Source organism: Colossoma macropomum, unplaced genomic scaffold (assembly GCF_904425465.1).
Source record: "Colossoma macropomum unplaced genomic scaffold, Colossoma_macropomum, whole genome shotgun sequence".
Lineage (NCBI taxonomy): Eukaryota > Metazoa > Chordata > Actinopteri > Characiformes > Serrasalmidae > Colossoma > Colossoma macropomum.
This window is the reverse complement of record NW_023494802.1, coordinates 41,201,612-41,228,395: the sequence shown is the minus strand read 5'-3', so window position 1 is coordinate 41,228,395 and position 26,784 is coordinate 41,201,612. Positions and strand designations below refer to the sequence as shown.

Below are 26,784 nucleotides of genomic sequence, written 5' to 3'. Positions count from 1 at the left end.
TGTTTCCTTGCCCTCTTTTATGTGAAATCAAATTTGGCTGATTGAACAATTAGTTTAAACTTAGGTAGATGCCAAAATCCAAAAATGCTTTAAGTAAACCTGATTTTAGATAGCTGGTTGGTTAAAGTGTTCCATTAGACAGCAACATGCATATTTGTTTACATTTTAGTGATTGTCTTGCTCATACTCCAAAACGAAATAACAAAGGGAGTGGTTTCTGTCAATATAAAATTATAATGAAAATTGAGTTGAATTGATGAAAAAGAAATATCAGGCTTGAAAGTTTATTAGCAAACATACAAGCAAGCTAACAGGCCACTAGCAGCAATAATGGCAGAAATTAACAAGGTTGCTTAAACATAATTAAGAGTTTATCATTTTGAACAGCAATACATATCAAAGCATGCAGTAATCATTCAGAACCAAATAGGAAATTATATAGTATTTCAAGTAATACTTTGCATAGTGCATACTTTGCAAGTGTAGTATGTTAGAACAGCATAATTCTGAAACATATTTATATTTCTCATAATAATTATGCTCTTCTGTTATACTACACTTGCAAAGTGTAGATGTCAGTGATTGATTTCACTATTTTACATATTTACATTGCATAACACATTACACATTACATAATGTTCGTAATAATAAAGTGTTATGACCTCTGCCATGTTAAATCATCACAAAATGACAAGTGGGAAACGGCATATATATATACACACACTGTCATGTAAGTTATACATGAGTAAGTAGGGGTAAAATGAACAGATAATTAGTGGTAGCACTTTATTGTATAGTATGATAAGTACAGTATCTCACAAAAGTGAGTACACCCCTCACATTTCTGCAAATATTTTATTATATCTTTTCATGGGACAACACTATAGAAATGAAACTTGGATATAATGTAAAGTAGTTAGTGTACAGCTTGGCTGTGTGTCGAGTGTTTTTCAGAGGACAGTAAATCTATACTGCTATGCAAGCTGTACACTGACTACTTTACATTATATCCAAGTTTCATTTCTATAGTGTTGTCCCATGAAAATATATAATATTTGCAGAAATGTGAGGGGTGTACTCACTTTTGTGAGATACTGTACCTAGTATTTAAAAGGTAAATATGTAGTACTTACATGTAATTTTCTGGTACATACTTTACAAGTGCATATGCAGGATTTACCAGTAATAAATACTTGGTGCGTAATTTGCACATTTAAGATGTAACTTCCACAACTTATGTGAGAAACACGAGGTATATTTCAGCTATTAATGCTGAAAAATTCCATTGTAATGGCAAGTACTTCCAATGGCAGTCCTTCAGGAAGTACATGCTTATGCAATATAGAACAGCAGAATACAGGTACAGGTGACAACACAGTACAGTAATTCATTCCATATTTATTGGTATGTTTACTGGTAAGTTCTGTGTAATATGATGAAAACACAACTGTAAAATAAAATGTAAAATTGTACAAAATATTTACACTGGAAATATTTGTTGCCTTGTGTTTGTGGTATGCACAGTATAACCATACATAGTGTTCATAACCATGCACAATGTTCATAACCATGCATAGTGTTCATAACCTAAATTTGGTAGAATAATATTTAATAGAAGGTCAGCCATTGCACCAATAAGCAGTTCACAAACTGTGTGTAGGTAGCATGTGAGCTGGTACATGGGATCTCAGCAAACAAATGAATTTGTTTAACTGGAGGTAAACCACACCTACTTTCAGTCCAAATCAAAGTTGAAGACAAATTACTTCAAAATTACTTCAAAATTACTTAAAAATGACTTCAATTACTACTAATCCATGTAATATTTTCTAAAGTTTTTCTTTTGTCTGTGTGTTTGTGTGAGGAGCAGTCACCTGAATTATTAAGATTTCTATCCCAGGCTCAATGGCTGTAATCTCACTCAGAAAAGCTGTGCAGCTCTGGCATCAGCACTCAACTCAAACTCCTCAACTCTGAGAGAACTGGACCTGAGTAACAATAAACTGCAGGATTCAGGAGTGGAGCTGCTCTCTACTGGACTGGAGAATCCACAGTGTAAACTGGAGATACTGAGGTGAGATCTCACATGTATGCCACGCATGTGCATGACACACAGACACACATATGTGCATGCATTTTTATTTGTGTTTGTGTGTTTCAGGTACTGATATACATGAAACAAACATAATAATCATCGATACTTCATTTTGTAATAACCCAGTCTAGGGTCAGGCCGTAACAGAAAATGAGAGTGTGCTCTCTCCTCAAACCTGTTGGTTCTGGAACCAGCATTTGCCCAAATAATAAGCAGAGCAATAATTGTTTTTAAATTAAAATTATTGTTTATTTGCTGAATTTAACATATTGAGAAACAAAATTAAACATAAAATGTGGCCTTTGAAAAAGTTATGTCACTTTATTTTTTTGTTTTATTGTATCCATTATGTTAAAGTTACAAAATAAAGAAAAATTGTGCATATACTACTACTACTACTACTACTACTACTACTACTACTAATAATAATAATAATAATAATAATAATAATAACTTTTATAGCACTTTTCTCAAATCCAGAAATGCTTTACAAAAGTAACAAAATATATACTCAACAAAATTTCCTCCCAGGCATCAGCACTTCTGAAATTGGATTTTTGGACAGTTGATGCTAGTGCCTTTCGGGAAGGTGCTATAATGCTCCTAAATCCTAGATCATGTGTAAACACCAAATTTCTAGCTGAACATAAACTTTATGATTACACACAACTACAGTACTAATGCTAATGTACATTCCACATATTTTATTTTATTTGTAGATTATTTTTGTATTATATATTTTGTATTTTTGCATTTTGTTTCTGTATTTTTGTTACCAGAATGTTTGACATCTGCACCAAGAGAAAGTACTTCCACAATCAGTACTTGTGATTGTTACTCTTCTACTTAGTGTGTTTGGTAGACAAAGATGATAATAATGGAACTGGTATATATTGAGTAATTGTAATTGTGTATTACTCTGTGTGTGTATGTGTGTTGAGCTATAAGTGTAAGCAGTGTTTCTTCTCTCTGCAGGTTAGTTAACTGTAATATTACAGAGAAAGGCTGCTATTCTCTGCTTAAAGCTCTGAAATCAAATCCCCCACACCTGAGACAGCTGGATCTGAACCACAATGAAATAGAAGAGTCAGGAATGATGCTGCTCTCTGAACTACTTAAGGACCCACACTGTTACCTGGAGAAACTAATGTGAGTTACTGACTTATAAAAAATCTGGTATACATTGTCTATCTGCTTAAGTGAGTGACAAAAATATACAGTATACTAGGGGTGGGAATCTCTAGGCACCTCACGATTCGATTCAATTATGATTCAGAGGGCTGCGATGCGATTATAAAACATTTTTTTTTTTTGTTCTATACAGGATTTCTATTTTCTTACTGTCTGAGGACTTTTAAAGTAAAAGAGGAGTTTTAAAGTAAAATATTTGTCCATAATGCATTTACTTCCAATGTATTTTGCTGTGCCAGTAAAATATCTTTGAGACTGGACGCTGAATCTCGGCTCCAAAGTCTGCAACATAGCACAAAAGCCCTGGTTCGCAATGACTGAAAACTGGCGTGCCAACTGCAGGTCACTTAGCAACAAAGTTTTGCCTCGCAAGTAGTGAACGAAAAGACAGACAGAGATTTAAGACTTAAGATTTTAAGAACATTTGGAGATGAATGGACTTATTCCCATTCATAAGCAGTGCAGTTGATTTCCTGGTATGTTAAATCTGCAATGAGAGACTGTCAAACACTAAACAGTTGGGAAGATGTTGGCTTCTCTTCCAAATTTTCCCATTCCACCTTAAATGGTGCCACATTTACATTCTGGTGCCTCAGTCAAAATTTAAGGTGGAACGGGAAAATTAGAACAAGAAGCTGGCGAACGAGAAACAACTTTAGCTTTGTAAAACAGTCAGATGTTGAGAGACATTTTACAAGAAACTGTTCTACTTTTGAGGAAACGTTTTCTGTCAGAGGAGGAAAGCAAGCGGCTGTAGTTAAAGCTTAAAGCAGAGCGAAGTAGATCTGCGTTTTCGTTTATATTGTTTAGCCTACACTAGGACATTATCACACACTGACACATACTAGACATCAAATGTTGTGGCTCCCAAGGTGGTTTGATTTTTATTGAAAGGTCAAAATGGCTCTTCTTAGCATTTGGGTTGTGACTCCTGACCTGACCTGGCTTTTAATGCAGAGGCTGGCGGTCGGATTTCTCGCTCATCCAGCAGTGTTTTTGTTATGTGCCACCACAGACTGTCCGGGCACTGCATTTACCCAAGTTCTGCCCTTTGCATTCAGTCAACATTACGTCGATTTTTGACATTTATGAATCGATTCAGAATCATTCACATCCACATCACGATGCATCTAAGAATCAATTTTTTCCCCACACCCCTACAGTATACACACATACTCTTACATGCATTGAATAAACCTCTGTTTTTTAAGAGTTTCATTTCAAAATGCTGTAAATTCATTTGTAACCATTTTGAAAAAAACAAATGTATGAAAAGAAGGAAACAGCTGATATAATGCATTCTGTTACAAAACCCTACAAATGTATTTGTGTTACTAGATTTGCCAATATTATAATATTTAATATTGTGTGCGTGTTGCTCTTTGTTTTCAGTCTTGATGCACCCTTGCCTTCTGCTATGGTTAATAGGGTGGGGGGAGTCATATTATCCATATATCTGCCCATGCATAACCCGTAGCTTACAGACAATATTAGCTAAGTTATGTGGTAAACAGAGTAAGTGAATGGTGTGGAGCAGGAGCAAAGTGGGCAGCAGAGTGCCAGTGTTTGTAACTATAAAATTCTACAAGCATTACTGAGTTAGTCCTGTGTTGTACATGCTGTGAAAATGGTAAGCAGACTGGGGCAGACTGGGCAATTGGTTCAAGCCTACAGATGTGCTGGAAAGTGTTTGTGTAGCATGTACTGATTTTTTATTTAATAAAAAAATGAAATATACAATTCACTTAGTTCTAAGTGTTATGTCTGGACAGCCAAGATATATAAATTACATGTATAATAAGAATGAATAATATAGAGTTTCGAGCAAGCACACTTACATACTTGTGGAAAGAGAGGAACAGTAGCCTTAGCCAAACAATTCCTGTCTGTATATTACATTACATGATCTCTAGTTAAGTTAACTCTCACTGGATCCTGTATTAATATTAGCTGTGTTACCTAACATTATGCCTGAAAAAAGAATAATAATAAAATACTATGTGTTATTATTGTGGTATGTGTTTAAATCAGTAAATCTCTGCATTAGAGAAAAAGACTGTGAATCTCAGGCCTCATCTCTGAAACAACTGAGAGACCTAAATCACTACTACAAAAAAACAGAAGAAATAGGAGTGAAGATGAGCCCTGATCTACTGGAGGATCTGAACTGCAAACTGAAGAAACGGTGAGTTACTGACTATTTATCAGCAAGCATACATGAACGACTCACATACATGATTTTTTTAATCCGTAAATTCTCTCATAGGTTTTGTGTCCCTTCAAACTCAAGAGAGCTAAATTTAAATTTTAAAAAAGTAAGAGACTCTGGAATAAAGCTACTGTCTAGTCACCTGGAGGATCCACATTGCAAAGTGGAGAAGCTACTGTGAGTTACCAACTTACTCCACACTAGCCATTACTAGCCATTTATAATTTTTTTTTTATTTTAAGCTGTTTTTTGCTTGTGGGGAAAACATTATGACATAGATAAGCTTCTCCTTAGTAAATAAGCAAATTTAGGAACTAAACAAGCATTAATTACCAGTTATAATGTATAAGATCTCTGCTTAATGTAAAGTACTGTGCAGAAGTCCTGTAATTATTTAATGGGGCTGCCATTTCTTAAGCATTCTGGAGCATGCATGTGATTCCAGTATAGGTGATATGTCTTTATTTCTCTTTCAGGTTGCGTTGGTGTAGTCTCACTGGGGAAAGCTGTGCAATTCTGGCTTCAGTTCTCAGCATGAACTCTTTATGTCTGAGAGAACTGGACCTGAGTAACAATAAACTGCAGGATTCAGGAGTGCAGCTGCTCTCTGTTGGACTGGAAAATCCACACTGTAAGCTGGCGATACTGAGGTGAGATCATCACTTTCTCACAGATGTGTACTTGACCTAACTAGCTAGCCATGTAAACTTTGCAAGTGTGAACATATATATATATATATATATATATATATATATATATATATATATATATATATATTGGGAATAACTGTTTGGTTTTTCAATATTTTCTGGTTTAAAAATGTGGTATATTGTCTTTTTTTGCATTTTTTGTTGCTTCTAGCTGTGTAGCCTTCAGCTTGCTAAGTTAGCAGAGTAAGGTAACAAAGTTGCATCTACAGTCATGTATAATGGCTGTAATAAAAATAAAATAAAAAAGCCTTGTGAAGTGTTTATATAACTAATAGTTGATTGCACATCATAATCCCTTGCACATATTAGGCATCCATTATTATGCTCTTATTAAGCCTTATCAAGCCAATAGTTGGTAACTAACTTACCAAGCCATTAACTACTAAATAACTGGCTGCTTGTTTTTAAGCATCTTGGTAATAAATAGTAAAAAAATGGTAATAAATAAAGGAGGCCTTCATGGAAAATGATTAATAATGCAGTAATGAACAGATATTTAAGAACTATTGACTGGTTAAGGTGTAATAATCACTTTACAAGGGCATTATAATGCCCCCATGCTGAAATTTTACCCTAATTCTTGCATCTATTCTAACTTTTGTTAACATATTCTTTACTTTAGATAAAACAGTTTACCCTAGAAAATAGTTTTTCAATAAACCTTCTAAACCCTCAGCACATATTTTAACTTAAAGAAGCATTGTGTGAGAATTGTTATGTTTTGCTCTTGGGCTCAACTGTTGACTTAAAAGAATTACAGGAGGTTGCAATATTTCGATGAATATTTGGCATGAGATTGACAAAAAACACTGACCAAACTTTCTGGTGTGAGATGAATTCATTTCTTTGCATGCTAGCCTGAACTGGGACTTAGGTTAAATGACTTTTGGCATCCAGAAACACTACAAAACTCTGTAAAACAGGGATGACACTAACGAAGTTACAGCCTCATTGCAATCTTTCATAATTAACATTTATCAGGGACATACACTCTGCTTTTATATACACTCTGCTGTTGCAAACGAGTAAAAGCCAGTCCAAGATTTACCCTTGTCTGGTCTCCTGCTCAGTCGCTCTCTCTTTTTCTTTTCCTAGCTGCCACTGACAAGATTTCTTTCATTCTTTTGGCCATCTCTGCTATGTCTGTACTGGGAATACCAAGCTACATCTAATAGCTAGCTGAAGAACCATAGGGCTTTGTGTGATGTGGTGCTGTAAAGTGTTAAAGTGTTACACAGTGCAAAAGGTGTTGGTGCCCTCTCATTCACTTTTATAGTGCCATAAGAGGCATTCTGAGCCTGGAGTGGTAGTGACAGAGATGCTATTCTACCTATTAATATGTTTTAAGACAGAATGCCATGAAAAGGATTATGAAGCTGCTTTTATAAGGCAAAGGTGTTACATAATGTTGCTTTAAAACCAAACCTTTAATATTACTAGAAAAGCATGTTACCCCATAGCTATCCACTGATCAGCTTAGACCTTGGTGGGTCATAGTTTTTTTTTTTTTTGTTTGTTTTTTGTTTTTTAATTATAAATCTTACATTTTGATTCCATACATTTGCATATGTTTCTGGAAAAAAGTTTTTTCTAGTTTAATTAATGTGTGCATGTTTGTTTGGGATTTGGCAGTGATCTGTCATCATTTCTCTTCCAGTATGTGTGGTTGTAATCTCACAGAAAAATGCTGTGCAATTCTGGCCTCAGTTCTCAGCTCAGCCTCCTCAATTCTGAGTGAGTTGAACCTGAGTAGCAATAAACTGCAGGATTCAGGAGTGAAGCTGATCTGTGCTGGACTGGAGAATCCACACTGTAAACTGAAGACACTGAGGTGAGATAATTCACTCTCTCACTGTGACGGCACATCACAGATCTTTTCTTTTTAAAGTATACGTGTTATTTCTACTAAAGAAAGTTATAGAAAGTAATGAAGATACATTGTTATGTTTACACAAACACATGAACAACTTCTCACATTCTTTTTGTCTGTGAATATGTTGGTCAGACACACAGCCAAATCCCACTTTTCTCACTCATTCTAATACATTCCTTATTTTTGCCCAGTGAAGCTATTTTTGTTTGTAAAACCTTATTTAGGGTGCTTTAATATATCATTATTCTTGCATATTTGTGTATGAGTCATTATATATGACACGTGAACAGTTTGAATATTCCTTACTTTATTTTGCGTTCTGAATGTATGTTTGTAGAGCTGTATGTGTGAGCATTTTTTCTTTTTTTTTTCTCCTCTCTGCAGGCTGAAATATTGCAGCATTACAGAGGAAGGCTGTGCTGATCTGTTTCATGCTCTGAAATCAAATTCTTCATCGCAACTAAGAGAGCTGAATCTGAGCCTGAATAAACCAGGAGAGTCAGGAGTGAAGCTGCTCTCTGTTCTAGTGGAGAATCCACACTATAAACTGGCAAAACTAGAGTAAGTTTCTTGCTTACTGGTATAAACACACATACAGAAAATCACTAAATTAGCCTTATTTATAGGCAGTCAGATAATTCTGTCCTGTTCTTTGTCTTACAGCATCTGAAAACCACATGCACACTCTAAGGATAATAAGGAGAGGACAACACTGTATAGAACACACAGACAGTATCTGATTCTGCAGGGTAACCTGTTTGGGTCCTTATTGGTCAAATTTGTCAACACAACTGCAGCACAGGTCTTTGTGATCTAACTATGATGTCTCTTGCTGTACACCAGTACCTGCATCTCCAGCAACTTATGAGCTAGTGCAACCCCATGTTCTAGAGAGGTCCCACATTGGTGTGTAGTAGAAAAAATCTAAAATCAATGTAAATGTTGATAGAATTTAATAAACACTAACTCTAGAGGTCTGCACTGTAGCATTGAGGCTGGAAAAGCAATGCAATTCATCACGTGCTGGTCACAGTCTCTAACATAAACATGCACCCAGCAGACCTGAGACTGCATTGTTTTGTCAGTACAAAGAACCTTATGAAGAACAGACAATTGTACTAAACTTTTTAAGTTCTTGTTCTCTAATAGCCATTAGAATATAGGTTTAGTCTAGCAGAAACAGAGTCGATCTCATAATGAGAATACACATCTGGATACAACTTGTTGATTTTGTTAGTGGATGGAAGTAAACAGGCAAATGCACAGACTCCTCTATGGGAGTTTAAGCCCCTGCCCCTTTTGCTTCAGGCTCTAACGGTGCCCTCTTGATTGTACACACTGTTGTTCAGCCAATACATGACGAACAAATGAACAAATGAGGAAGGTGACAAGTAGAGGTTGTAGTAAATACTTAATTATAAATATTTATTAAATATCTTTAGATCAAGCTATTGTATGAACTGTGTCAAGCTGTCATGTAACAGCATGCCAATGCCCAGGAAGGATCTGACCAATGCACTCAAACACCTCCCATCTGAAAGGAGAACCAATATGCCTTGAGGACCATATGTGACAGGGACTGGGTCTAATTTCGGTCACCAACTTCTGAGTTGGAACTTTGGCTCCAGCCTTTCTACTGATCCCATTTTGAATTCAGTCTGATTCTTACTCTGTAGAAGATGAGATTATGCATTTCAACTTCTGGACTTAAAGTGTGCACTGGGTTTACTTCCACAGTCTGTTATGAACATGATTATAAAGCTTTTCTCTGCTTTTCTCACCAATGTTGATTTGTCTGAAATACTGTAGATAAGGTTGTTTCTATTGTATTTCATGTTCCATTGTGTGCTAACTAGTACTACTCTTGGATTTATTCAGATCCTTTAATACTACCGCCCTGTTTGACTTTACCTTTAGGTACGTGTGTTATATTTCTCAGATTATCTTGTTCCTTTGGTGTTTTTCTTTTTCTATATACATCCTGCATTACTCTGGGCTTTTTTACCAATTGCTTTATCATTTTTTGTTATTATTAAAATTATAATTAAAATGTGCATGTTTTACCCACCCTGCGATGGACTGGCGACCTGTCCAGGGTGTATCCTGCCTTCCGCCCAATGACAGCTGGGATAGGCTCCAGCACCGCACCGCGACCCAGAAGGATAAGCGGTTTAGATGATGTATGTATGTATGTATGTTATACCCATGTTACTCTTGTCAAATGAATCCAACAGCTAAGAAAACTACACCCTGTGAAAGATCAAATTTCCTTTAGAAATTATTATTATCTTCTTAGAGTTAACCAGGTCTCAGATTGGCACATTAACTGATTGAATTCAGTGAGTAAGTCTGACTCACTGAGTTATTTCATCATCGGCACAGAATGCAGGAATTCACATGACTCAGAGTTTCAGAGTTTCTCTATGTGCAGTGAGACTTTCTGTTATGTGCTGTGCACTCAGCACAGACTGATAACAGAGGAAACTAAAGTTTTGAGAGAGGAAATACAAAGAGGTAGTTTTTAACATAGCCAGTCAAACACAGATTTTGATCTTAAGACTTATGCTTAAATGTAAATTTACTTTTACAAGACAAACTGAAACAGTGAATTTGATGCCTATGTAAAGTTTGTTTCCGAAACAAACATTTTGAATTTATTATGGAGTTCCGCTATTGAGCCCCGTGGAAAGGGCTGCAAGCACTGTGGGAGAGACTTTAATTTGTAAATGGTTGTGACTGGTTGTTGGCAGTGTTAGTGTCTACTGTGTACTGGAAATGTGAGGCTGTTAGTGATCTGTCTGCTTCATGGCTGTTTCAGCTAGTGCTGGGTAGCAGTGCTTCATTGCTTAAATGAAATTGGTTAAATGAAAGAGCTTGTCTTGAAAAAAAATGGTTCTTGCATCTGCTTCTTTGCTAGATGTCACATCATTGTCATATGGCATCAGAAGTGGGATCATTGTCTAGCTGTTTGGAGGGAAATGGCGACAATATGAACTCAAACACCATCAGTGAGGAAGTAGCCCAGCTGAAGATTGCAGAGGGTGGTGCCACACAGGGAGGAGGGGTGACGAAGACTACTGCAGCAAGATGAGGACTGGGACCAGGGCCCATTGGAGGATAGTGACGAACCATGATGAACCCTGATGGAAGAGGAAGCAGTGAGGAGTCCTGGATGAGGGCTGGCAGGATGATAGCAGCCACGAAGACTTGCCAGCAGAGCAGCGTGGTGACCTGGTAGTGTTAGAAACTGCCGGCAACACAGTGGAGCCAGGTTCATCAGGCATTTCTGGCACTGGGACAGTGGACATTACATTACTGATTCGTTAAGCCATGGACATGCAGAGCATCCTGGGAAAGCACTGTAAGCATGGTAGGAGAGAGTTTATTTTTTTGTGGGAAAAGTTTGGGGAGTTTGGCCCCTTCCTGTTCCAACATGACTGCGCACCAGTGCACAAAGCAAGGTCCATAAAGACATGGATGAGCGAGTTTGGTGTGTAAAAACTTGACTGGCCTGAGTCCTGACCTGAACTCGATAGAACACCTTTGGGATGAAATAGAGCTGAGACTGCGAGCCAGGCCTTCTCGTCCAACGTCAGTGTCTGACCTCACAAATGCGCTTCTGGAAGAATGGTCAAAAATTCCCATAAACACACTCCTAAACCTTGTGGAAAGCCTTCCCAGAAGAGTTGAAGCTGTTATAGCCGCAAAGGGTGGGCCAACATCATATTAAACCCTAAGGATTAAGAATGGGATGTCACTCAAGTTCATATGCGTGTGAAGGCAGACGAGCAAATACTTTTGGCAATATAGTGTAGGTGTGTTTGAGGAGAGAGTTAGCCAAACTGTGCTGGACATTGACCTTCCAGAACCACAATTGTGCACCCCTGGGCTAGAGGAATAGGTAAAACAAACTGTGCATGGGAAAAGGTGGGTTATGGTCTCTGACTGCACACCAGCAAGGTCTATAGGGTTCTTTGGCTTGTAACAATAGAGGAACCCTTTTTTGGTGCTGCATAGAACCGTTTTTAAAAGGGTTCTTTAAAAAAACATGTACAACTAGTTTTCCATCATAGAGAAGAACCACCTGACCATGCAAAACATTTATGCATTCAAATGGTTGAGTGTTCATGGTTCTATATAGAAAAATTGCCTTGAAGCTTGCATTCAGTGTGCAGGGTCAAAACACTGACACTGTTTATGAAAAACTTTGTTGGGACAAGTTATTATAGATCTCAGCTGTGCTATATGCTATATATATATTAGTAGTGAAATGTAGAAAGTTTTAGTCTGTTAGTCAGTGGCTGAGTTGTCTTTTGTCAGAAAAGTTGATGGTCAGTCAGCTGCTGTCCACCCACTTTACCCAAGTGTTTTTGTTTTTGTTAAACAAATAAAATGCACCCCTATGATTTTGGAGGTGTGGCATCACTCCTGGACAGGACCAATGAGAATTTAAAAGCTCATAGCAGACATTTATCATTGGCAGTCACTACTTTGCACATGGTGCTGATGCTTTTACATCTAAAGAAGCTCTGCTCCATTCCCAACACATTTTAATTACTCTTAATTTGTTTATCATAACGGTGGGCCTATTAATAAAATGAAATGTTAAGGCTTATGTAAATTTGTCACCTGATAAATGTTAATTTGGATGTTAATGTAAGATACGGATTTATACTGCAACTTGATTAGGAAAACAACTCATTTGAATATTACATTGTTGATAGTTTTAGAACCACCATTCACAGCTGTTCATTGCAATTGTAAAAGTTAGGATGTGGCACCATCTAGTGTGTAAATAGGGCATTACAGTAAGTATTATGTAAAGGCACCCATGGCTTACATTTACACATGTATTTTTATTACACTTCTATGCATATTTGTTACCAAAAACAACTATTACATGATATTTTTCAAACGGTCATCCTTCAGAATTAAATCAGCTGTGCCTTTAAGTAGATGAGTAAATAATGTCTGGTCTGATTGACTTGTTTTAGCCCTCATTCAAAATGCAGTCAAGGCTGAAACACTCCTTACAAGTTAAATTTGAATAGGTGGTTCTGAACTACAGTAGGTTGAATAAGCAGATATATGAAAATGCACTGGTTTCAAAATTGACTGTTTTTGCTAAATAGTTACCATATATAGACTAAGGAGAGACTAGGATATTTTGAAACTTTAACAATGTTTGGGTACATGTATCCCCAGGAGTACGCCCAATGATGATGGGTCTTGATATTTGCATGTTTAATCTACATTTCTTGAATGCATGAGTGATGAGAGAATGTGATAAGCATGACATGCAGCACAAGGCAAACCTGTTATCCAGTAGTTAGATATATTTCTCTTTATTCGTATAAAAGGCTGTGTTGGAGAATGTGGTGTTTCACTCCAGAACCTGTTGGGTTCAGCAGAAACTAATGACAGTAGAATGAATTGATTCGTTCATTGTATGCAGGTGTGTGTGAATGAAGTTGTTCAGGCACGTTAGTTGTGAACTGGACATTGCCCATTTAGCATTTCTAGGAATTTAATGACCTGGTCAGTTTGCAGCCTCTGGGACGTGTATGGGAATTTCTTTATCTTGTATGTGCAGCCCTGTGTATTTAACGTTTCTTGCTACAGTACATTATACATAAGGAAGGTGTCGGGACATTTCAAGCTTATTTTGACCTGTACAAATACACACCTTTACTTGCAAATAAAAAGAAATCATTGTATGAACTTAATGCCACACATTTCCAGTCAGTCGAAGCTGTTCAGCATATACAAGTTTTGGTTCATTGTTTTAGTGTAATTAACCAACTTATTGTGTTGCAAAAAAATCTGGTTGTAATTGCTTAAAATGATTTTTTTTTTGTAATATTTTTAGGATATTTCATGCCATATTGGTAAAGAAAGATTTATTTTCTAATGATGTAACATTAAACGTGACAATGGAAATGTCACCTACAATGTGTACAAAGATCCACTTCTCTCTCAACATTAACCATTAACAATTGATGGTCTTTAGATGTGCCTTTAATATGGACATTTAATGATATGGATGTTACTATATTTTACACAATCTGCATATATTGAGCATGCAGTGTGTGTGAATTACTTACGTGTGTGTTTCTGTATGAACAGGGCATACATGCTTTTTTTTTAAACGTGATTAATTTCACAATTAATAATATAGGGCTGTTTGGTCCTGTTGTTCACTTACTCTGCATTATTTCTTACATACTCAGTTTTATTGATTCACCAATCATATTTCACTCTGCACGATAACTCATGAAAATAGACCAATCAGATCAGAGTAATTTGAAAAATGCCATTTCACACATCCCGTCAGTCTTCAATGGAAAAGGGGATTTTCCTTCGGCACTGTTTTGGTGGTAGACGCATATTGGAACCAAAGAAGCTGTTATCTTCAGCTCTCTTGAGGTCCTGAACAAACTATGTTCATTTTAAGTAGCAGAAGGAACAGAGACTTCATCTTTCATCCAAAAACAGCAAGCTAACCGCTGCCCGAAAGCTGTGGTAAGTTGCTAAGTCATCATAGTTAACTGCCCAACGTTAGCTAGCTAATGTTAGTGGAAAGCTGTTTTGCCGAAAACGGGTGGAAAACGATTAAAATTTATTTTTCTGAATCTCATTCGAGCCTGTGTCCAGGGTGTTCTCGGTACAGGTAGATAGGTAACTACATTTACAGCTTTCTTTGAGTTTATTATGGATTTTATTTTTTGTCCAAAAACAGCAAGGCAACTGCTGTCCAGAAGCTGTGGTAAGTTAAGCTGCTAAGCTAACTAACGCAATTGATAGTTAGCTAACTGTCTAATGTTAGCTAGCTAATGCTAGCAGAGGAGTGTAAAAATGGGTGGGAAACGATTAAAATGTACTCACTTGAAACAAACTTTTTATCGTCCAGATATATTTATGTTTGATGTAAAAATGGAACTATAATACACTTTTTATTAATGCTAATACTGAGTTTAACTGTTTCTGATCTAAAAAATGTCATTTTTTTGTCATGTTTATTCTTATAAAATTATATTTCTCTGAGGCTCTTTCATGCTTCTGTCCTGGCTGTACTTAGAGATTTCCAGCTTTGTCTAAGTTCATTATGGATGTGTCTAGAGTTTTTTTTTAATTAATTGAATTGAAACAGAGAGGCTAATACACAACAGCTACACTAGCTAATGTCTGTTTTGTCTGTAGGGGATTCCCGTGCACCAAAATCGAGTAAGCAGCATTAGCTTAGCCGGTCTAGGTATAGGCAACTGGTAGTGATGGGCTTTTTAACAGTGGTCACAATGCATTTTCAGGTTTTTAGACAAATTGTCTAAAATGTCCCTTTCCATACTTCTCTAGTGTGAATACAGCAGTAGAGAGCAGCCGTGCATGTTGGTTGGCTTAAAAACAGCATTTTCACATTTCTTTTTGTTGATTTGTGGCTTCCCTTGTCCTGCAGTAAAGTTGTCACCTTTTTTCAGCACAAGGAAGCATAAATTAAACGTTCAGATATACCTTCTTATATGTTCAGGTGTAAGTAAAGACATTTTATTTTAAGTACATTTTTAGTGATGAACATGTATTTTTATTCTAACTAGCCCAAGACATGGTCCAATTTGGTGAGATTTGATAGTATAGATTAGACATATGGACTCTTCTAAATTTCAGGCTGTCAATTAGTTTTATGTGTAAGATATTTAATCAAGTAATAAATGTCCCCAGAATCCTTTCAATAGATCAGAAACGCAGCTGGACAACTATGACATGTAATTATATTTTAGAAATATAGCATGTTTGAATTATAGTACACTGTAGCCTGTAGTGTTTCTATTATATTATGAACCTAATTTCTAAAAGATATTGTGCTGTGCCAGTTAATAAATGTGTGTTGTAATCACTTGACAAATGGCACATTTTTTCATGATTTCTAGGTTTCCGTGGAACTTCTTCAGAAACCGTCCATTTTGTGTACATAAGTGATTTCCGGAACATGCTGAACACCACTACCAAAAACCCAGAAAGAGTTGACTGTCGACTGAGAAGAGTAAATCTTAATGTTTGTTTCATTTTAAAATATTTCTGATTTTATGTGGTGCTGTCTGAAACTCTGCCAGGTCAGTGTAGTACGCTATGCTGCAGATGTTTGGTGAAAAAAAAAAACGCAGCATGTTTACTATGGCAAAGATGGTAATAATTGATTGACCTATATTATGATATAAAAATGTTTTTTTATGTGGTAAATTACACTTTTCGTCACAATACCTTTTGCTGCTGGTCACTAGGAATGCTATCAGTCTGTGTTCTTGTTGGAACAGCACGAGTACACAAATTAGAAGGACGAAAGGTTTTTACACATGGAAAAAAAATGGACCAGACTTTTCCATTTCATGCAAAAGTGCTGTTTTTTCAAAAGTGCACGTACACTGCATGATCCACTGTTTTTCCTATTTCATGAACTTTCTTTTGACTCCTTGCTATCTTGAAATATATCTATCCCAGAGTGCAGTTTGCCAAAAAAGCAGGGATGTCCTGGCTTAATCTGGAGGATTGGGAGACAAAGCAGGCATATTTATTCGATCAGGTATCTGTTATAACAAAGCTGATTTTTTTAGGGGTTATCATCGATATGCTGTTTATGGATATTATCCACATTCTGCAGCAGTGAAAGCAATGCACCAGAAGTAGTTTTATAAAATACCTACTCATACTGGACTGGATCTAGTATAAAACCATCATTAATAGCAAAGCAGGGAGAAAGGAGCAGCCTGCTTTATGCATATTAGAGCAATTTGAAATCAAAGCGTATCTGCAACACCACGAAATTGTTAATAATTGAACGTGCATAGTACTATTACAATTAACTAATTTTACTGCATTTTAAAGCCAAAATAATTACAGCAATCAAATTGGATCACAAGTCAATCTAAAGCACAATTTTAAAGGAAATGTAAAGAAACTGACAGGCAACAAAATCTTGCTTAATTTGAAATGGATTTGCACATCAGTCTGCAACCTCATGGAGTCTCTCAAGTTGAATGAGTAAGAGAAAAAATGAGATTTTGTCGGTTACTGCTGCTTCATTTCTGAATACCTTTGCTGGAATTAAGGTAGATAAACAGCCATGAGTTAGAAAGTTATGAAATATAAAAGCTGTACAGTTTTTGAAGTTGATAACACTATACATGAGTAACATTAGCAGAGTTGTATCACTTCTGTATCGTTGTTCTGAATAGTGCTTTACAGAGAAGAAGTACAGAAAAGACAACAGATTTGAGTACATTTCAAAATACAGATGAAAAACACAATTTTACTAAAATACAAAGAAAGAAACGAATGGCCATAGTAACTGAGAGCAGACCACACCCACTTTATCCAGGTTTCTAGAGTGACCAGCAATTTTTTAGTGATCTTTTATTTTCCTAAAGTCATGAGGGAAAGACCATGAAGACATTACAACTAATAGAAGAACCAAAAAACCAGTTCTACATTATGTGAGCAGCCAAAGAAGCGAATAAAAGGCAGGTGTAATATGATCTCTCTTCTAGTGTATGTTCTGCCAGCGGAATTCTGAGCTCAGCTGCAGATTACAGATAGAGTTCTTAGGAAGAGCAGATAAGTGAGCATTACTATCAGCTAGATGTGAGAAATTCATGTGTAATTACACAAGCAGGTGCCCTTTGGGGCTCATGCTGACGTGCTGGGCATTCCCATAGACTCAGCTATTAACTATTAAGTATCTGATAGTAATTTGCTGAATGTAAAGTGTTTACAAAAGACATTTAAATCACTTTGGACTACTTTTTTTAAAAAAAATGTCCAAAAACATAAAATTTTTCCCAAATCTACTAAAAATAAGATGGGTCTATGTGTCATTTACCCATGGATGTTTCTCCTGCTTCCAACACACCTGCTACAATTAAGCAGCTCATTAACAAGTCCTTCATGACTTGACATGGGTGGGCTGGGAGCAGGAAAAACACTAAAATATTCAAATGTACAGGGCAAGGAGGTGCTGATAACACGGGTGAATTCAGTTCAATTAAACTGAACACTAACCATTGTTAAGAAAGCACTTCCGTTATTTTTGAAAACCTTTTTTTTCCTGGTGTTTTTACTTGCTGACCTTGAAACTTTATTAATTTGAGGTTGATAAACAGCTATGAGATAAAAATTGTAAAATGTAAATACATTTAAGAATTTTATAATACTAACATAATCTTAGCAGGGTTGCATAACATCAGCATCATTGCTGTGGATGGTACTTTACAGACGGATTAAGTGAACAAACTGCATCAAAAGCAATAAGACAAAGCAATGACTTTTAGTAAAATACAAGAAAAGAAGTGAATGGCCATTATAACAAAGCTTTAGGGTGAGGTATAATATGATCTTTCTTTTACGTGTATGTGAGGATTCTTGCAGATTACAGATAGAGTTCATAGGAAGAGCAGGAAAGTGAGCATTACTATCATCCAGATTAGATGAGATAAATTCATGCATATTTACACAAGAAGGTGCCCTTTTGTGCCTGATGCTGACATGCTGGGCATTCCCATAGACTCAGCTATTAACTATTAACTATCTAGTACTGATTTGCTGAATGTAAAGTCTTTACAAAATGCATTTTAATTACTTTGGACAACTTTTTAAAAAAATTGTCCAAACATTTTCCCCAAATCTATTAAAAAACGTAGGATTGTTCAGCCTAGTTTAAGCCTAATAGGTTTTACAAGTATTACATTTGTAAAATGCTCATTAGACTCTGTAACACTCTGTGTTACTCTATACAAGTCAGTAGTCCCCATTTGTATCTCTGTAGTGATGTTCTCAATAATCCTATTACTATCTATGAAAATACTTTTGCTTTGATTCGTCTGCATCAGGGTTTCCCAACCCTGGTGTATGTTTTAGTGTTTCTCCTGCTTCCAACACACCTGATCCAACTAACCAGCTCATGACTTGAATTGGATGTTCTGGGAGCAGAATTGTATTGAATGTAATGCTAACATAAAACTAACAGGGTTGCATAAATTCTGCATCACTGTTGTGAAAGGTATTTTACAGAAGGAATAAATGAATAAAATACATAAAAAGAAATATGTAAAATAAAAGGAAAGAAATGAATGGCCATTATAGCAGAAAGCTGACACTTTAGGGTGACCTGCATGTTGCTGCTTAATGACTTTGGTGATCTAACAGGATCATATCTAACAGGTATTTTTCTAAAGTGGCGTAAAGACATTAAAGCTAAGAAAGAACTATAAAATCTACTCTACAAGACAAGGGTAGCCAATGAAGGGAATTAAAGGCAGGTGTAATATGATCTTTCTTTTACATGTATTTGAGGATTCTTGCAGTGGCATCCTGAACTCGCTAGATTAGACATACAGTTCTCAGGAAGAGCAGGTAAGAGATCACTGCTGTCATCCGAAGTAATAATTTATAGCTATGACAAAATTAGAAACAAATAAAACAGATGCTGGTTTACCAACACAATCAGGTGTTCCCATATGCTAATAAGCAAGAGTGCAATGGCCAAGTTTTACTGAATGTATTTTTTCCCCAACCGCGACCCTAGCTGGACTAAGCGATTAACGATGATGATGATGATGATGATAATGATGATTTTTTCCCCAAAAATGTCCTGAAATGCCTATTTCTGATGCATTGTCACATTAAAATATACCTTAAAATAACCTTTTAATTAATAGATTTTTGTTAATCAACCCCATAAATGCTTTAATCTAGTGTACTTTCCACATTTAAAAATATGAAAATATTTCAAGAGCTTGAATGTCTTAGAGGCTTAGCACTTCTACCTTACATCAGGGGTCACTGAACTTTTTTGTTAAAGAAGCAATTCTCTTCTTTGCCTTCTAAAACAACCAGTATGGCATTGTTCTCAGAGTGACACAGAGAGTGTATACTGCCCCTCCTGGTGTCAGGGAGAGGAAATGTCCTTCTCCTGGTTTTATAGTGAAATGATGGTCCGTGTTATTAGCATGGTAGCTGTAAGAAATGCTTGGTCTTGGATTCTCTATAGTCAGTAACTGACACAGCAGTTGTCATAACCACTGAGCAGCATTATTTAATGTTTGTTTAAACTTCAAATGTAAGTGATTCCTTATCTTTACCATCACTTGCAGTTGAAGCTGACATAACTGAGAAAGTGTCAGACTGACAGCAGCACAGCTTAGCAAATTATCTGCTCTGCCTGATGAAGACTGATGACTGTTAGATCAATACTATACTGTACAATGGAAACTAAAGTGCTATGGATGATTTCTGTTTTTTAGACTGATCAGTGTTCCAAATATGAATGTTGCTATGAATGTAGTGGGAATGCTACTAGCATATATGCTAGCGCCAAATTACTGTTAGACTTTATACTTTTTAAAAAATGAACAGCGGAACTGTTTAGTCATGTCGACGGTGTCTGACAGCGTTTGACTCGGCACAGATGTAAGGGAGAACAAAATTGTGTTTTTCCAGCAGAAAGCATGGAACTTCGGCGTCACTCTAAAATCCTCTTTTTTTATGAGGGCTTTACACCTGGAATGTGCAACACCAGTGTTTACCCCGGTTCTGGTTCTTTGTTGTCACTGGTCTCTTTTAGTTTTCTTCCTTTGTTTTGTTACATGGCCTAACATTACTTGTTGCCCAATCCCCGACTTTTTTGCTTGTAAAAAGTAGTGAGAGTCCTACATGATCATTTTTTCCATTCTGTATTCAGCAACACACAACTCACCTGTCTGCATTTAGTAACCTGTGAGGAAGCTGAAGGTGGCTAATGTAAGAAAACAGGTGGCTAATGTCTTTTTTTCTCACCTATTTCTTTGTTGTTGAATTAGTTATTTTGAGCACACATTTCCTCTCAGTTACAGCCTTCTCCCCTCTTCTTGTCCATTTTGCAAAGCTGTGAAAACAAATCGCAACACTGTAGGCTAAAGTAGTTGAGCAACTAAACTAGCTTGCCATTTGTTCTGCATGTCTCCGTTTACCATGTGCATACCATTCGTCACATGCGTACTTTAAAAAGTTATTTCAGACCAATTAAGAGAGAAACTATGGGGCAGAGAGGCAGCAGAGAGTGTTTGTTGATATCCGAATGGTTGTGGCAGTTATGGTTTAGTTCATCTCTGCACCTGGTGCTGGGAAGTCTCCCAGTCCTCTTGATGGGCATCCCAGGTCTGATGTCAGGCATCAGCAGGCTAGCTAGCTCGGTATCAGTTATTACCTTCCATTCGAGTCTCATCGTTACCGATTGTGGGTTTCTTGGCTACTATCACATTAGAGACACTCTATGTGGTAATGCGTTACCATGGATACTTCGTAGGTGGACTCATTGTAACTTTCCTTTGGCTAAGCAGGCTGCAGGCTGAACATAAAAAAAAAACTATATGCAAGTTCTCTAAAAAATCGTGATGCCGAGATTTTCAAACTCTGAGCCTGAACGCTGGTCTGTTTTGACTTTTATTCCCAGAACAGGGTTCTGGTCAGTTCTGGCCAACTTCCACCCTACTAATGAGTAAAAGTAAGTTTTCTATTTTATATTTAAAAAGGATGAGAGAAGATGTCTGCCTTATGTTGATATGTAGACTGTTCCATAGTCATAGAGATATAGTCACCTTTTTTGCTTCAACTGAGACTGAGAAACTGTCAGAAATGCTGATCGTAAGATCTTATTTGAATTGAGCAGCTTAAGAGGGAGGCTTACCTTTAAGAGCTTTAAAAATGAACATTAAAACCTTGTTTTAGATTCTAAAAATACAGGAAGCCAATGAAGTGAAACTAAAATAAAAGTAATAAGATTTCTGCTTTTAATACCACAGAACAGCCGTGCAACAGCATTCCAAACTAGTAGCAAGCATGCCAAGAAAAGCTGACTGAAACCCATTTATAGTGAACCGCAGTAATCCAAGCAAGATGTCACAAACATATGAATCACAAATTATCCCAATTAGAAAACAAAAGAAGAGGTTTGATTTTAATTCAACCTTTTTTGCTTGAAGTTTCCCATAGGAAAGAAAAATTAAATGAGATTTCTGTAGTTTCTCATAGGCAACAATGAAATCAGAGAAAAACACAAAGGAGACTTTAGCCGACGTCTCTCCTGCTGCTCAGATTTTTCTCCTGAGGGTACAAAAACCCACTAATTTCATGGCTCTCCTCTTGAATGTTAGTATAGATCTCAATAAAGTCATATGTTGTCAGCCATCCAGTTTCTGAGATCCATAAGATCAGGGAGACTCTACAAAGAACTTTGTCAGGTTTAAAGAGAAGTATGCAACAAAATGTAAAATACAAAAAGAGTTGACTAGCCATTGTAACTAGAAACTACACTGCAAGAAAAAGAACTGTAAAATCTATTCAAGAGAAGGGAATTCAAGGATTCAAGGCAGGTGTTATAGGATAGCCATCAGTGTAAGACAGTCAGTCGCTGGGCCAAGAATTTAGGCAGCAGACAGACAGGCTAAACCAACTGTCATTAAAAGTAAAGTATTAAATGGAGTTTTTAATATACACCTTGACAAACTGCAGGATCCACTAAGTAAGGCATGTGTGATCAGTGGGTCTTGCCCAAAATATAATGGGACCCACTCATTATTGCAACCACACTCTTGACTTAATTTTGACTTTTGGTGTAAACATAGATCATTTAGCCGTTCTCCCCCAGAGCAAAGCAAAGACTCAGATAATTACCTAGTCTCATATGAAATTTGCTTTAGTCATAATATATGTTCACCCTAATGGTATGGTGTCCAAGTCTGCTATAACATCCTCTACAGCTAGTAGCTTTATTGAAAATTTCCCAGATCTATCAGCTTCTGTCAGCTGTCTGTCTGAACTCGCTAAATTAGATATTATGACAAATGCTTAGAGGACACTTTGTTTCCATTTTAGATAATGTGGCTCCATTAATGTGGCTCCACCAGCGGCACCAGAATGTAACTGCTGTACCATTTAAGGTGGAATGGTAAATTTAGCAGCTACCTACTGAGACATCAGCATACTACTAGCAATTTTTTAAATGTTTGTTGTGAAGAAAAGGATCATAATACATTGAAATGACATTAAACCAAGATAATACAGGTTATCGTAAATTTAACAGAGAAATTCTCACAGTTGTGTGTTTCTTTGGTCGCTTACACAGCCATCTTGCTAGTTTTTCTTTTTTTCTCATAACACTCCATTTGGAGTGTGCCTCTGAAAAACCTTCATTCAGAGGAGCATGTAGCCCTAACACTTCGCCCTACCCCTCTATCTCAACAAAAATTGGGACCCCGTACCCTGTGAACTCAGAAAACGCACAATTGGACAATTAGCACAATTGCAAAATGAACTAAGAACAGTTACTAAACTCCAGATACCGTCAGCCTACAGCAGCAATGATTTCATGAATTTTTTCGGTAATAAAATTGAATTGATCAGGCAAAGAATTCAAAATGCACAGTTAACCGCTACAAAACTGCTGCCCTACAAAGCTAATCCAGATCTTGAGTGCAGTGTAACTACTGCAAAGAGGCTGGACTCCTTTACCCTATTACAACAAACAGAGCTGTTTAACATCATTTCCTCCTCAAAATCTTCTGAAAGTGTATTAGATCCAATTCCTTTAAGTTTACTCAAAGAGACTTTACCAGAAATACCCAAGCCTCTCTATCCATAATAAGCTCCTCTTTTAGCCTTGGCTATATACAAAAACTCTTAAATAAACTCTTAAATAAGGTCTTAAAGTTTCTACTTGCATAGGAATCGCATAAATGAAAATTTTCAGTCTGGATTTAGGCCTCATCATAGCATGGAGACAGCACTAGTGCAATGTATCTTTGCTGGTTCTACTTGATCTTAAGGTGGCATTTGAAACGATAGACCACGCTATTCTAGTTCTATTTCTTAAGAGCAAACAGTTACTGAATTCCAGGTAAGCAGCAATGGTTTCATTATTTTTTTTTCAATAATAAAATTAAAACCGTAAGGCAAAAGATTCAAAGTGCACAGTTTACTGCATTAGAAAACCTTGTAGGAGTAATAGGAATAGCTCTGATTCTGATTTTACCTGACCGATCTCTATTGGTGAATGTAAACGGCAAATTATCTGTTTGTACAAAAGTAAAGTATGGTGCTCCACAAGGCTCTGTTTTAGGACCTCTATTATTTTCATTATACATGCTACCACTTGGTTCTAATATCAGTAAACATGGCATACATTTCCACTGTTACACTGATGACACACGATTGTATATATTAGCCAAACCAGATAATAAATAGAATTGAGGACTGTTTAAAAGACTGGATGTCAAGTAGCCTCCTCATACGCAACTCAGACAAAACAGAGGTTGTTGTTCTTGGTTCAAAACTGTTAGAAACATGCTGTCTAAATTAATGCTTAAACTTAATAGGTTCTCAGTTGCATCAGGTACATCTGTAAAAGACCTCGGCATAACAATCCGTCCCAATCTGCCCTTTGATGTACATTTAAGCAATGTTACTGGAATAGCTTTCCTTCATCTTCATAATATTGCCAAATTAAGAAATGCACTGTCTCTGCCAGACAGGGGAAAAGCTGGTTCACATCTTTATTACATCAAGGCTGGGTTAGTGTAATGCCCTGTCTGGATGTTCCAGCAACAGCCTTGAGTTTCAGTTTGTCCAGAATGCTGCAGAGTCCTTATGTGAACAAGAAAGTTTGACCACATTAGCCCAGTTTTATCAACTCTACATTGGTTGCCAGTTAAATTCCAAACTGAGTACAAAATTCTTCTACTGATATATAAAGCTCTAAATGGCCTTGCCCCTCTGTGAACTGAATGAAACTTATCTTTTTTATATTCATATTTACAGCATTTGGCAGACGCTCTTATGCAGATCGATTTCATTAATTGGTTTCATCTTACACAGGTAGGCAAAGGTAGTGTTCAGTCTTGGTATAGTGTAGGGTACTTGCCTGGGCGGGGGATAGACCCCCAGTGTACAGCATGAAAGGGGGTAATTATGAACTGTCTACTTAGATCACAAGATGCTGGCTTACTATTACTCGCTATTAAAAGTTACATCACAGGTGTAGAGCCTTTTCTTACAAAGTCCTCCAGCTTTGGAATAACCTCCCAGTAAGTGTTCAGGACTCAGCCTCAGTCTTTAAGTCTAGGCTAAAAACCTACTTGTTTTGTCAAGCATTTGGTAATTAGTTTTTCTCGTTAGATAAAAGGTGCAGATCTGGGGGTTCATTGACATGGATTATGGTAAACTGGTGTTGTCGTCCCTCATTGTTACTCTCTTAACATTGGTTAATCTAGATCCATTGACAGACTGGTGTCTGCCTCTTGATCTTAGGGAGTTTTTCCTGCCACTATTGGCCCCTGGGGATGCTCACTGGGGGTTGGACCCAGAAGCTACTTTGTGAAAATACCTGTTATAAAAAGTGCAAGATAAATAAACTTTGACTTAACTTGGCATTTAGTTGGCGTGAGGATTCTGGCAGTGGCATGCTAAACTCACTGCAGATTAGAGATGAAAGTTCTTAGGAAGAGTAGATGAAAGAGCATTGCTGTTGTCCAGAATAAATGAAAAAAACATGAACAAGATTTTCCAGTAATGTCAACAGTGGAATGTTAAAGACCTCAGATATCGCAACCCATTCTCATTCTCAGCTTCTCATATGTACATTACGATACTGAGGAAAAATGTTTTGTTTATTGTATGAGGTTATATTATGCTGGACAGTCAAAACAACTGTGGATTGAATCTGCAGAAATTAAGCTAATACTCTTTCATTCACTGTTACTCTGGGTGTTGTCCAGCATATTCACTTTTTTGTAGTTTAACAAATAGCTGAAACTATCCTAAAATGATTATTCCATATAAGTTGCACATTTTTTATTTATTTATTTTTTGGAATCCTGTTGCTTAAGTCTTTGTGATATTTGATGTGATGTCATCTCTTCACTGATAAGTAACATGAATAACTAGTAACAATCTGAGAAGGCTTGTAGATTTTAGTTGCCATTAAACAAATAAAGGTTTCAGTAGTTATTACTGTCATTCCCTGCTAACGATAACCACAGAACTCAATGATTTTGATTGCTGAAGCTGTCAATTTCAGAACAAGGAGCATTAGCAGGTAAAGTGGCACACAGCCTTGCTGTTATAGAGCTTTGCTGGCTAACTAGCTAAGCTAATTGGCTTGATTACCGGCCACAATTGTAGATATAAATACATAAATTGGGGTGTCCACTCTTAGCCACAAAGCGTCAGTGTGCCTGCAGGTTTTGATTCTAAAGCAGAGATCACATGATCAGTTGTTTGACTGAAACCAGTTGAATACAGAACTGGATTCAGTGCTGGATGAATAATTGACAGACATTTCTGCATGCTGCTGATTATTTAAATCTCCGATTTACATGGCACTATAGTTGTAAAACACATCCGGTACCGACAGTAGGCTATAATCAGAAGCTGAAAACAGCCATAAGAAGTTTCTGAGTAATATTTTCATTTATGTTAAATGCTTGCAGGTAGTGATGGAATCCATCCGAGCAAAGAGACAGTAGATCGAATACACCATGTTAAGATTTTTAACCTTGATCGAGGTTAAGTACGTTTACATGTGGTATGCAGACAGCTTAACATTGTAAAGTCCAAAGGTAGTGCGGATTCCAGTAGGAACAGTCACACATAAGCAATCCCCTCAATGTGGGAATTACTTCTAAGC

At 36.7% G+C, this 26,784-nt stretch overlaps 1 protein-coding gene across 1 annotated transcript in view; it reads left to right on the top strand.

Annotated features, from left to right (window-relative positions):
• The window catches only part of LOC118822939, a 47,848-nt gene extending 37,693 nt beyond the window's left edge, over positions 1-10,155 (top strand). Inside the window, exons 27-34 of the mRNA XM_036592265.1 lie at positions 1,901-2,074; positions 3,071-3,244; positions 5,334-5,471; positions 5,553-5,672; positions 5,972-6,145; positions 7,863-8,036; positions 8,463-8,639; positions 8,742-10,155. Coding sequence (XP_036448158.1) covers positions 1,901-2,074; positions 3,071-3,244; positions 5,334-5,471; positions 5,553-5,672; positions 5,972-6,145; positions 7,863-8,036; positions 8,463-8,639; positions 8,742-8,748 — 1,138 coding nt within the window. The 3' untranslated portion in view covers positions 8,749-10,155. The remainder of the gene's footprint in view (positions 1-1,900; positions 2,075-3,070; positions 3,245-5,333; positions 5,472-5,552; positions 5,673-5,971; positions 6,146-7,862; positions 8,037-8,462; positions 8,640-8,741) is intronic.
• Positions 10,156-26,784: the final 16,629 nt, after the last annotated feature.